The sequence below is a fragment of the Neophocaena asiaeorientalis genome, unplaced genomic scaffold (genome assembly GCF_003031525.2).
Source record: "Neophocaena asiaeorientalis asiaeorientalis breed wild unplaced genomic scaffold, Neophocaena_asiaeorientalis_V1.1 scaffold106, whole genome shotgun sequence".
Classification (NCBI taxonomy): Eukaryota; Metazoa; Chordata; class Mammalia; order Artiodactyla; family Phocoenidae; genus Neophocaena; species Neophocaena asiaeorientalis.
The window spans coordinates 4,440,761-4,453,385 of NW_020172597.1; the positions used below are offsets into that span (position 1 = coordinate 4,440,761).

The following is a 12,625-nucleotide window of genomic DNA, read 5'->3' on the forward strand; positions in this document are numbered from 1 at the left end:
AATGCTGGATGGGTTAAACTGCTGGGACAGGAGCTGGGCTGTGTGTGACATTCATGTGTCTTTTAATTTCTCTGATGAGACATTTTAATGAAAATATATGTAGTTGATTTCAAAACACAGATAAGTTTCCTCTATTTACCTTTATTTTTCTAAAAGTTTCTTTTCAAAATATGTATGTTGAAGCCCTAGCACCCAATGTGATTGTATCTGGAGAAGGGCTTTTGGAAGGTACTTAGAGTTAGATGAGGTCATGAGAGTGACCTTCATGATGGAATTAGTGCCCTTAAAAGAAGACACCAGAGAACAAATTCCCTTTCCCTCTCCCGCCGTTACTAACAGTCTGTTACTAACGGACCCTTAGTCTGTTCCGGTTGCTGTAAGAAAAATATCATAGACTGGGTGGCTTATAAATAGCACAAATTTATTGCTCACAATTTTGGAGGCTGAAAGTCCAAGATCAAGACAGCAGCATGGTCAGGTTCTGGTGAAAGCCCTCTTCTGGGTTGCAGACTACCAACTTCTCCCTGTGTTCTCACATGCTGGAAGGAGCTAGGGAGCCCAGTGGGCTCTTTTTTAAGGTCACTAATCTCATTCATGAGGGTTCCACCCCCCTGACCTAAGTGCCTCCCAATGCCCCACCTCTTAACTACTGTCAGTTGGGTATTTTGGATTTCAATATATGAATTTGGAGGGGACACATTCAGATCACTGCACACCCAAATTCATGTTTCTGACCCCAAACAGCACTTCAGACTCTTAATTCCAAGTGCATAATTGACTCTTGGATGTGTATTAGGCATCTCAAATTTAACAAGTCCATTTCTGAACCTGCTCTGTTTCCAGTATTTCCTGTCTCAGTAAATGGGAGCATCCAATTGCCCAATCAGAATCATCTTGACTCCTCAATCCCTCAGAAAATTCTGTTGGCTCTATCTTCAAAATATATCTTTTCTCATCACCTCCACTGCTGCCACTTAATTTAGTTCACTATTTTCTTTCACAATGGGTTATTGCACACTTGCATCCCCTACAGTTTATTCTCCAGATAGTACCCATATGACTTATGTTCTCACTATGATTTGCCTCAAGCAATACAGCATTTCTTGCTGGTCCATGCATATGCCCATCCCTGCTCCCACCTCAGGGCCTTCGCCTTCTTTAAGATGCTCTTTCTCCAGATATAAATGTGGCTCATTTCCTGACTTCTTTCAGGTCTCTGGTCAAATAGCATCTCATCAGAGGGATCTTCCTGAGTTACCCTGTATAAAATAGCTCCCCACTTATAGCTGCTCTTTTGGGTTGATTATATATTATCACTTCTTTCCCCCTCTTTACTAGGTTTGAAGTTAGATATTCTACTTCTGTTCTTTTAGTGGTTACCCTGAATGTTACAACATGCTTTTTTTTTTAATTTTTAAACTAAGTTTTATTGGAGCATAGTTGCGTTACAATGTTGTGTTAGCTTCTACTGCACAGCAGAATGAATCAGCCATTCATATACATATATCCCTTCCCTTTTGGGTTTCCCTCCCATTTAGGACACCACAGTGCATTAAGTAGAGTTCCCTGTGCTATACAGTAGGTTCCCCTCAGTTGTCTATTTTATACATAGTGTCAATAGTGTATATGTGTCAATCCCAATCTCCCAATTCCTCCCACCCCACCCCTTTCCCCCTTGGTATCCATACATTTGTTCTTTACGTCTGTGTGTCTATTTCTGCTTTGCAACATGCATTTTTTAGAAACTTTATTAAATTATGATACTCATACAGAAAAGTGCATATATAGAGATAAATATCTTAATGAGTTTTCAAAATGTTAAACACATCTGTGTAACCAGCTCATAGGTTAAGAACAAATTATAGCCGTCCAGAAGCAGTGCTCCCTTCCAGTCACTATCCTCTAAAAGGTAACTTCTAACACCATAGGTTAATTTCACCTGTTTTTGTACTTTATTTAAATAGAATTACATGTATTCTTTTGTATCTGGTTTCTTTTGCTCAATACTATATTTGTGAGATTCATCAATATTGTTGTGTGTAGTTCTAGTCTCTATTTTCATTGCTGTGTGTACTCTATTGTATGATATAGCAATATTTATTTGCTCAGTCCACTGCTGATGGGCATTGGGTGGTTTCTAGTTTGGGATTAATATAAAGAATGTTCTATGAACATTCTAGTATATGTCTTTTGGTAAATACATGTATCCATTTCTGTTGGTTATATAACAAAGGATAGGATTGCTGGATCATAATGTTCAGCTTCAGTAAATGCTACTACCAAATGCTTTTCTGAAATAGTTGTACCAATTTATACCCTCATCAAAAATACCTGAAATCTCTGGTCCTTGATTTTAATCTGGGTTAACTTATTAATTTTGTCCTTTATGTTTAGCACTTTTTATTCCATGTAATAAATCTATGCCCATTTCAAGGTTGTACAAATACTCTCCTACTTTCTTCTAAAACATTTTGTTTTATCTATCACATTTAGATTTGAAATCCATTAGGACTGATTTTTGTTTATGTTGTAAAGTAGAGGTCAATATAAAGGTCCAACTGACCCATCACCAACTTACTTAAAAGACCTTCTTTTCCTCCACCCTTTTTCTAAATCAGGTGATTGTCTATATGTAGGTCTGAATTTGGACTCTTGTTCCTTTGTCAGTTTATCTATTCTTGCACCAATACCTACCTCATTGTCTTAATTACTGATACTATAACTTTATAATAGGTTTTCACATTCAGTAATATAAGTCTACTGGCTAACAATATACATTTTCTACTTATCAGAATGTATGTTAATGAATACCTCTACTCTTGTCTACAATAGTCCTTAGAGCACTTTAACTATAACACTTTAACTTAGAATACTTTAACTCAATTCACCCTCTTCCCAATCTCTATGCCGTTGTTTTTGGATATTAAATCTTTTTCTTTAAACATCTTTACTGGAGTATAATTGCTTTACAGTGGTGTGTTAGTTTCTGCTTTATAACAAAGTGAATCAGCTATACATATACATATATCCCTGTATCTCCAAATCTATTTTTTTAACCTCACAAATTATTAAGATTTTTACTCTACATCATTAATGCTCCTTTATAGTCACATATTTTTTTTCTTTGTTCCTTTTTACATTTTTGTCCTTTTGTCTGGAATCATTTTCTTTCTGCCTAAAGTTCAGCCTTGAAAATTTTTCTTTAATGTAGTCTGTTGGTGGCAAACTCTCTCATTTTTTTGGTCTGAAAATGTCTTTATTTCTCCTTTATTCTTGAAAGATTTTTTTTTAATTCTGCATTGAATTCTGTGTTGTCAATTATTTCCTCACAACACACTGAAGATTTCATCCCACTGTCTTCTGGCTTCCATTATCACAGATGATAAGTTAGCTGTCACAATGCTGCTTGTGCTAGTTATCAAAATTTGCCACTGTATTAATTAGGAATATCTGCATGATAAGTAACTCCAAAACTTAATGGCTTAAAAAAATAAACATTTTTTAATCTCACATTTTTTAATGAGTCAGTAATTCAGAGCCTGCTTAGTTGGGAGGTTCTGGCTCAGAATTCAGTCAATATGAAGTTGCAGTAAGATGTCAGCTGAGATTGGAGTCATCCGAAGGCTTGGTTGGGGCTAAAGGATACACTTCCAAGATAGCTAACTCAAATGGCTGGCAAGTTCCTCAGAGCAAGCAATCAAAGAGTGTGCAAAGCAGAAGTGGCAGTCTTTTGTGACTTAACTTCTGAAATCACATACTGTCACTTCCACCACATTCCACTCTTTTTTTTTTTTTTTTTTGCCACTCTGCATGGCATGTGGGATCTTAGTTCCAAGACCAGGGATCTAACCCACGCCCCCTGCAGTGGAAGCATGGAGTCTTAATCACTGGACTGCCAGGGAATCCCACATTTTATTCTTTAGAAGTTAGTCTGACTCACATTCAAGGGGAGAGGGAGGAAGGAATGGGCATATTTTAAAACTACCACAGACACTTTTAAGATTTTCTCTTTTAGTTTTTTTCAGTTTCACTATGATGTGTCTAGGTGTAGATTTCTCTTTATTTAACTCATTAGAGAGTTATTTGGCTTCTTAAATCTGTGATCTGTTTGCTTTCACAGGTATTAAAAAATATTTAGCCATTATCTCTTCAAATACTGTCTCTCTCTTAAACTTATGCTAGATCTTTTCACTGTAACATCTATGTCTCTTATTCTCTCTTCTATATATTTCATCCTTTTGTTTCTTAATGCTTCATTCTAGATAATCTCTTCTGACCTACCTTCCATTTCATTTATTCTCTATTCATCTATGTCTAATCTGCCATTATATGCATTCAATGAATTCTTAATTTTGTTACTGTATTTCTTTGTCATAGAGTTTCTATTTAGTTTTTTAAAAATATGTTATATCACTTTTTATAGTTTCCAGGTATCTGCCAAAACTGTCTGAGTTATCTTTTATTTCTTTAAACAAAGAAAACATAAATTGTTTTATACTTTGCATCTGGTAATTCCAAAAGCAGTTGTCTTTGTAGGTCTATTTCTGTTGTTTGTGTTTCTGCTGAAATACTCACTAGGAGTCTAGTTTCCCTGTGTACCAGCTTATCTTTAACTCTGTACTCACCATTTCTACAAAAACTTACATGTAGGAACAATCTAAGGCCTATAATTATAATGCTTTCCTCCAGAGAGGATTTGTATTTGTTTTTGCCAGGCATCTGATAGCATCTCAGTCAGAGCCCACCTTAAACCAAAATCAATACTTGGACAGGCAATTTGACCCTAGCCTGTAAATACCCCTGAAGCTGTTCCACTTCCAATTCATTCTTCTCCTGAGTGTATAGCCCTTTGGGGTCCCAGTTATTATACAGAGGGTCTTCTGTTTCACTCTCCACACACTGTATTTTATTTATTTTTTCTTCTCTGAAGTGAAAAATTATAATTTTCCAGTTAGGTAAATACCCTCAGCAAAGGCATCTTCCAAGTCATATCATGTCCCTGGATCCTGGCTTTCCAGCTTTTGGTCTGGCAATTCCCTAATATCATGCCATCTCTTAGACAGCTTGCTATGGGCTGAATAGCATCCCCCTAAAATTCAGATGTTGGAATCCTAACCCCCAGTACTTCAGAATGTGACTGTATTTAATCACATATTCAAGTGATTAAGCTTGGTCACTTTAAAGAGGTGATTAATTTAGAATGAGACATTGGGGTATACTCTAATCTGATCCAATCTTCATATGAGGAGATTTTAAGAAGTGTCCTTATAAAAAGAAGAAGAAAATTGGACACATAGAGAGACACTAGGGGCATGAAAGCACACAGAGGAAAGACCATGTGAGGTCATAGGGAGAAGGGAGCCATTTGTAAGCCAAGCAGAATGGCCTCAGGAGAAACCAGTCCTGCTGAGACCTGGATCCTGGGCTTTTAGCCTTCAAAACTGTGAGAAAATAAATTTCTGTTATTTAAGCCACCTAGTCTGTGGTATTTTGTTGTAGCAGCCCTAGCAAATTAATACATTCCTTTAAGAACTTCACATACTCTGCATGTATTCCAGAGTTTTATTTTTTAATTTGTTGTTTCCTGAGGTGGGTTGATATAAAGACGCTAGCCCACTGTTACCAGAAAGAGGAACTCCAGTCATCGCCTATCCCCCTCTCCACACGCTGCCTCCTTTTTCTTCATAGCCCTTACCATCACTTGGGGGATTATCTCTTTATTTTTCTATTTATCGTGGGCTGAAGAAAAGTGCACAACCTAAAAGTTGCATGTTAAGTTTCATTTGGGGAACTTGCTGAGGACTATAGCCTGGGAGACAGCCTCTCAGATAGCTCTGAGGAACTGCTTTGAAGAGGTAAGGGAGGAGCCAAGATACATAGGATTTTTTGCTGAAGAAAGACATGTAGTCAAACATAAAAAGATTACTGTTAATCTACGGACATCTCAAAAAATCTTAATGATTTTAGTGCTTTCCTATCTATGGGAAGATGCAAGAGTCTGGGCTCATTGAAATTATTCCTTAGATACGCATCTTAACTATCTAGGGCCAGTATCCAGAGTGCAGAGCGTTTCCTGTTTGTCTCCATCCTGAATTCCCCTCAGTGGAGGGCTGCAGTGGCTGATGGCTTGATGGCAGGCAATTTGTTGTTTACTGGACTGGCAGGCAATATTCCCTTTCTACATTATTATTACCTATTTAATTTTGCCAGAATTAAGATCCAAGAAAGCAGGGATTGCGTCTTGATAACTGGTATCTCCCCAGAGCCTGTAACGATGTGTGGCAGATCTAGGCACTCAGAAGATAGTTGAATAAATGAATGAATGAACGACAGAGAAAGGGCTTCCCCACCAGAAGAGCTGGGCGGGCCACCTAGTCTCTTGGGACCACAGTCAGGAAACGCAGGCGGTCCGCCTGGGTGGCCGCTGACCAGGGTCTGGCAGCCCTGGGGGTACGCGTGCCGTGGGGCAGTCCGGCACAGTCCGGGTTCCGGGTTTTCCGGAGCGCCTGCCTCCCTGGAGAGGGCGGGGCCCTCGCGGCTCCCCTTGGGCGGAGCGGGCGGCCAGGCGTGCGGAGCCGCCGGAAGAAGGGCGGGCGCCGGGGTTTGTGGCTGCACCGCAGCATCTGGGGCCGCACCCCGAACCCGCCAGGGCCCGGGCGAGAGCGACCGGGACACGGGCAAAGGCCACGGCGCGCCGGGAGGGTGGAGGCGCCGGGACACCCGGGCTGCGTCCCAGGAGGCTGGGCGCCGGTGGGCCTGGCTGCTGCCACCGGGCCGGCATCAAAGCAGCGGCCGGCGAGCTGTATCCTCGCCCGGGTCTGCGGGAAGCCGGTTCTGGGCACCCCTCGCATTGTGGCCCCCAAAGCCCTGCTCCCGGGGGTGCGGTCTGGAAAGGATACCTTGGAGGGGCGGTGGGTTCATCTGGTGCCGCAGCACCCGCCCTAGGCCGCCTCTTGGGAATTTGGAAAAGATTCCCCGGTCCCGTCCGGAGGCCGATAGTCCTCTGAGCTTCCGAAGGAAGCCTGCGTGAACGTTGGGCGTTTTTAAAAGAATCATTGTGTTGGGTGGGGATGTGGTCTGTCTCTAAAAGGCCGGGAAAGAACAAAATCCATCACCCACGGCCCTTCTCTAAAGAGACACCCTCTGGAGCTGAAAGCCTCAAGAACGGGCTCTCTCACGCCCCCATCTCTCGTCCTGCCAGCGTCCAAGGCCGGTCTGGTGAGTAGGAAGCTAAGCTGCCTGTGTCTGCAAGTCTCTAGGTCCGAGGGAGGCACGTCTGGGAGCAGTGAGAAGGGGCATCTCGAAATGAAGCTTCTCTGTTTTTAACCCTTTCATAAGATTCGAAAGTTTCCTCACTTTGGTAACAAGCCATTTTACTTTCTATTTAATCAGGGTTTAGGATATTTTCCACATGCTCCTATCCATAGGATGCTGCTCCTTTCTCTGCATCAGTCACAGCTGAAAACAAGAAGAAGCCTGCCCCACAAACCCCAAAAAGTTAGGCCAGCTCCCTTTCCGGGGAGCTAGGACTAGGACTGTTCTTGGGGCCGGGATACACTGGACCTGGTCGCTGTGGAGGCACATGTCCAGATGCCAGGGGTTTCGATGAGATGATGAATTTGGGCTGTTTCCAAATTTTCCTGCTACAGACAGTTATGCAATAGTCCTCATTGTATTCAAAGTACTATATTTCCTCCATTTGAAGACATACCCCTCCTCTCCCCCAGTTGAACATTTCTGAAAGCAGGTTGTATCTTAACCCAGAGGTTAAAAGGACTTGCCAGCTTCTGGGCATCCACGTGGGTGGTGATGTGCCTGTCACTACTTGCCCGTGTGAAAACACAGCTATGTGATTATTCCATCAGTTGAGATACTTGAAGTTTAAATTCAGATCTGTAATTGTTTTTTAAAAATAATTTTAGGGCTTCCCTGGTGGCGCAGTGGTTGAGAGTCCGCCTGCCGATGCAGGGGACACGGGTTCGTGCCCCGGTCCAGGAAGATCCCACATGCCGCGGAGCGGCTGGGCCCGTGAGCCATGGCCGCTGAGCCTGCGCGTCCGGAGCCTGTGCTCCGCGGCGGTAGAGGTCACAACAGTGAGAGGCCCGCGTACCGAAAAAAAAAAATAAAATAAAATAATTTTAAAAGGTAATGCTATGATTGCAACATTAAAGCAAAAGCTTTCTAATAATGTCTATGAAGGCAATGTATTCCCCACATTGTTACAGCCCTATGAAGTACATTTGTTATCTGCATTTTCTAGATGATGGGACTGAAGCTCAGAGAATTGAAGTGTCTTAGAGCTTTGAAGTGCAAGTGTCAGGATTCTAACCCAGGCTGTCTGGTTTCTAAACTTGCCCTCTTAACTCCCACGTCTGTATCCAGGCAGAAGATGCATGCAGCTTACAAGGAAGGAAGTCAAGGCGGGGACTGTGTATGTTTGTGTATCCTTGGTGTTTGTGTGTCACTGGCTGTTTATGAAAGTGTGTATAGAACTGGAAATTAAAGCCGCATCCAAAGCACCAATTATACTTACTTCCACATTGATGCCACATCTTTGTTTTTGGATCTTTTGCAGTTTTAAATATATTTCCGCAAGTTCTGGAGTTCTAGCTCTATGATCAGTTTTCTGGGTCCCTCCTCTCCTACCTTTTGCTCCTCTAGAAGAATATGAAGAGGCGTGTACTCAGACCTACTCAACCGGCCGCCTCCCAAGCAGGCAGTACTTAATTTCAGAAAGGAGTCACTTTTTCAGGGCTGTTAAAGCCACATTAGCCTCTGGGAGCCCCCAGGTTCTGGTGCCGCAGGGACCAAAGTCCTCAGGCCAAAGTCCTGAGGGCAGGAGATTGTGATCAGAGGAGGACCATACAACTGTGAGGCGTCTCAGCAGAAGCCCTGGCAGTGTCCTCCCCAGAAGTGGACAAGGCCAGTCGGGTGGTATCATCATGCTACAGCAGCTCCTGATCACCCTGCCCGTCGAGGCCAGCACCTGGGTGAAGTTGCACCATCCACAGAAGGCCAAGGAAGGGGCGCCCCTGTGGGAGGACGTGACCAAGATGTTTGAAGGAGGAGGTGAGAGAGGCTGATGGAGGGAGGGGATGGAGGTAGAGGAAGGGGTCTCAGTTTGCTTGCAGAAAGATAGATACACACATCATTGAGGTGTCTCTAGGGGAGAAGATTGGAGGAAAGGAGGTCCTTGGGGCTCATGCTTATGGCTTTGGGGAAAGGGATAGCTGTGAGAGAAAATGTGGGGCTCTGGGCACTGGATCTTTGCAACACGTGTGCCATGCTGCTCCCATCTCGTGTCCTCGAATAAACAGGACAGGAAGACAGAATTCAGGGTGTTCCCCACCAGCGGCTCCCAAGTGTGTAAGCGTGACTCACAGACATTGGGGTCAAAAGTTTCTACTTTCTTAAGCCCTCCAGTGGTTTTCCTTCACAAGTTTCAGTCATTTTAACCCCAAACCAATATTTTTTTCTTTCTTTTCATCTCCTGCCAGGAAGAAGGAATGACATGCTTAGTTACTCTCATTTTACCTTGAAATATATGAGTTCAGTGGGAAACATAACCAAGATTACACAGTATTTGGTGGTTGGGTCAGAATAGATGGGTGGACAGAGGAATTTGTATGTCTCATGTGGTCTCTTAGTTCATACCTATAACACTTCGAATCCAGCTTGTATTTGTTATATTCTAACTCTGTCAGGCAGGGGACTTTGCTAAGCATCTTGATGGATGGAAAAATGAATAATGATCTCTAATGCTAATTATTAATTGATGGAGATAGACACATACTCAGATCAAAAGAATAGAAAGTAGCCTAAATACATTCTATGGTAAAATTCTTTTGGAAGACAAGAGACAGGAAACATTCTTCTGATTGTACTTATCAGAGAAAATTTCACAAAGCAGGTAGCATTGAATTGGGCCTTAAAAGATGTCTAGGTTTTTTTTACGGAAGAATTGAGGAAAAGATACAAAAGTGGGTACCTTGAAGAGTGGTTCAGAGAATGGAGACTGTTCTAGTCTAACTAAGGGTTAAGAATGTGGTCAGTGTATGTGTCCCACAGATAAAGGATGGTGGTTAGAGGAAACTAATGCTGGGAAAATGTGCTTCAGGCAGATTATAGAGTGCCTTGAAGTCCATGGGAGGTGTTTGTATTTTTCTTTCTTGTCGGGAACCTTTGAACAAAGGAGTGGCCTGGTAGGTCTGTGCTTTTGTACCAGCACTGGCCATTGGGAAGCGTTAATGCCCAAAGCAATGCCCTGCAGATCCTCCTCATTAAGGAGGCTCCAGTCTGCTCTTGAGTTGCTCTGAATGTCCCTCTGTGAATGTTTTGAGAGGGGGGCCATATTCAGCAGATCAGTTTTTCTATTTGGGGGGTTTGGGGAGATGCAAACTTTCTGGCTCTTTTCCTTCCTCAGCTCTGCTGTCTCAGGAGGCTGCTGAGACCCAGGGAGAAAGTTTAAAGGATGAAGTGACTCCCGGGGCCCGGACAACAGACTCCCAGGTGGGTCGAAGTTTCCTGTCACTTTCTTGACATGCTTTTTGGTTTTTAAGATTATAACTTGCCCTTTTCTGGGGAGTTGGGGCATATTGAGGCTAACGAATTTCACCCAGGGAACTCAGTGCAAGTTAGTCTTTTACAGAAAACTGGGCCGCAGTGGTAGCAGTTTCCTTACTCATAGAAAACGCTTGTTTCTAACCAACATCTAGATCTAACGTTGTGCGAATTTTTGTAGAGAAAGCAAAATGAGTGATATAAATTCTAGCCCGTAAAAACTTGGGACCTAAGATAAACCTCAATTTTTGAAAAATTATTTATTTATTTATTTTTGGCTGCATTGGGTCTTTGTTGCTGCATGTAGGCTTTCTCTAGTTGAGGCGAGCGGGGGCTACTCTTCGTTGCAGTGTGCGGGCTTCTCATTGCGGTGGCTTCTCGTTGCGGAGCATGGGCTTTAGGCGCGTGGGCTTCAGTAGTTGTGGCTTGTGGGCTCAGTAGTTGTGGCTCATGGGCTCTAGAGCGGCAGGCTCAGTAGTTGTGGTGCACAGGCTTAGTTGCTCCGCGGCATGTGGGATCTTCCCGAACCAGGGATGGAACCCATGTCCCCTGCATTGGCAAGCGGATTCTTAACCACTGCGCCACCAGGGAAGTCCGATAAACCTCAATTTTTATGAGTATTTCATACTCAAAAACAAATTTAGTGAGAATAAAGTTTTGACATTTTTAGTGAGGTACATCTATCACTTCATGAGGTGGCCCTTAGAATAGTGTCTGGAGCAGAGGTCAAACTGCAGCCAAAGACGTGAGAAGAGAAGAAATGGTCAGGCCACAGAGCATACACATTAGACAGGCTGGGCGGTTACAACAGGGTGTGGAAACTGTGTCCTTACCACCTGGTAGAAGCATAGGTGAAACAGAAGGAAAACTGTAGAATAAACGAGAAAGGAAGACTCTTAAAGAGGAGATGTTATTCGAGGACAGAAGAGTTTTAGGTGAGAACTTGGGTTCTGAAATTAGATGGTTTTGAACTCATCTCCTGTATTTACTTGCTTGGTGATTTTTTTTAGCTGTTTACAATCCCAGCTTCCTCTGTTAATTCAGATGCTAACACCTTTTAGGATTGAAATGTGTTCCAGGGTTATTTCTGGTAATATGGAAGAAGTAATAATATTCTAATTATTTGAAGAGGTATCTTATATCTACATTCCACTTATCTGGAATTCTTACCACCTGACTGACATTTGTCAAAAACTGGTGGGATTCTTAGCACTGGGATAAGATTAAATTTCTTAAAATTGAGTTGTAATTTACATATAGGAAAATACACTTAAGGGAGTACATAGTTCTATTTTGACATATATATATACCATGTAACCAAATCAAGATATAGAGCATTTCCACCATCTCAGAATGTTCCCTTGTGCCCCTTTCCAATTAAAACTCTGTTTTACCCCCAGTAGAGAGTACATGGGATCTCTGTATTATTTCTTACAACTGCATGTAAATCTACAATTAGAATTATATAATAAATCTGTAATCTCAAAATAAAAAGTTTACTTTAAAAAAGAATCTAAAAAATAAAAGAATTTATATGCTGCAGTGGTTAGGTATAGTGCTCTACAAATGTCAGTTAGGTTAAGTTGGTTGATAGGTTGTTCAAATCTATATCCTTGATAAATTTTTGTCTACTTGTTCCATCATTTACTGAGAGGAGTGTTAAAATCTCTAATTATTATAGTTTCATCTATATCTCCCTTTAGTTCTGTCAAGTCTGCTTTATGTATCTTGAATTCTGTTATCAGGTGCATAAACACATAGGATTGTTGTCTTCTTGATGGACTGACCATTTATCATTACGAAATGTCTCTTCTTTATGCCTCATAATATTCTTTTTCCTAAGCCCACTTTGTCTGATTTAACACAGCTCCTCCAGTGTTTTTAGTTATTGTTGGTATAGGATAGCTTTTTCTCATTCTTTTACTTTCTTTTTTAAATTTTATTTATTTATTTATTTTTGGCTGCATTGGCTCTTTGTTGCTGCGCCTGGGCTTTCTCTAGTTGTGGCGAGTGGGGGCTACTCTTCATTGTGGTGCACGGGCTTCTCATTGTGGTGGCTTCTCTT

At 42.0% G+C, this 12,625-nt stretch overlaps 1 protein-coding gene across 1 annotated transcript in view; it reads left to right on the top strand.

The window, feature by feature from the left end:
- Window positions 1-12,625, top strand: part of LOC112395510 (uncharacterized) — a 36,091-nt gene that overhangs the window by 14,613 nt on the left and 8,853 nt on the right. Inside the window, exons 6-9 of the mRNA XM_024738746.1 lie at window positions 6,471-6,911; window positions 7,091-7,218; window positions 8,854-9,069; window positions 10,424-10,509. Coding sequence (XP_024594514.1) covers window positions 6,471-6,911; window positions 7,091-7,218; window positions 8,854-9,069; window positions 10,424-10,509 — 871 coding nt within the window. The remainder of the gene's footprint in view (window positions 1-6,470; window positions 6,912-7,090; window positions 7,219-8,853; window positions 9,070-10,423; window positions 10,510-12,625) is intronic.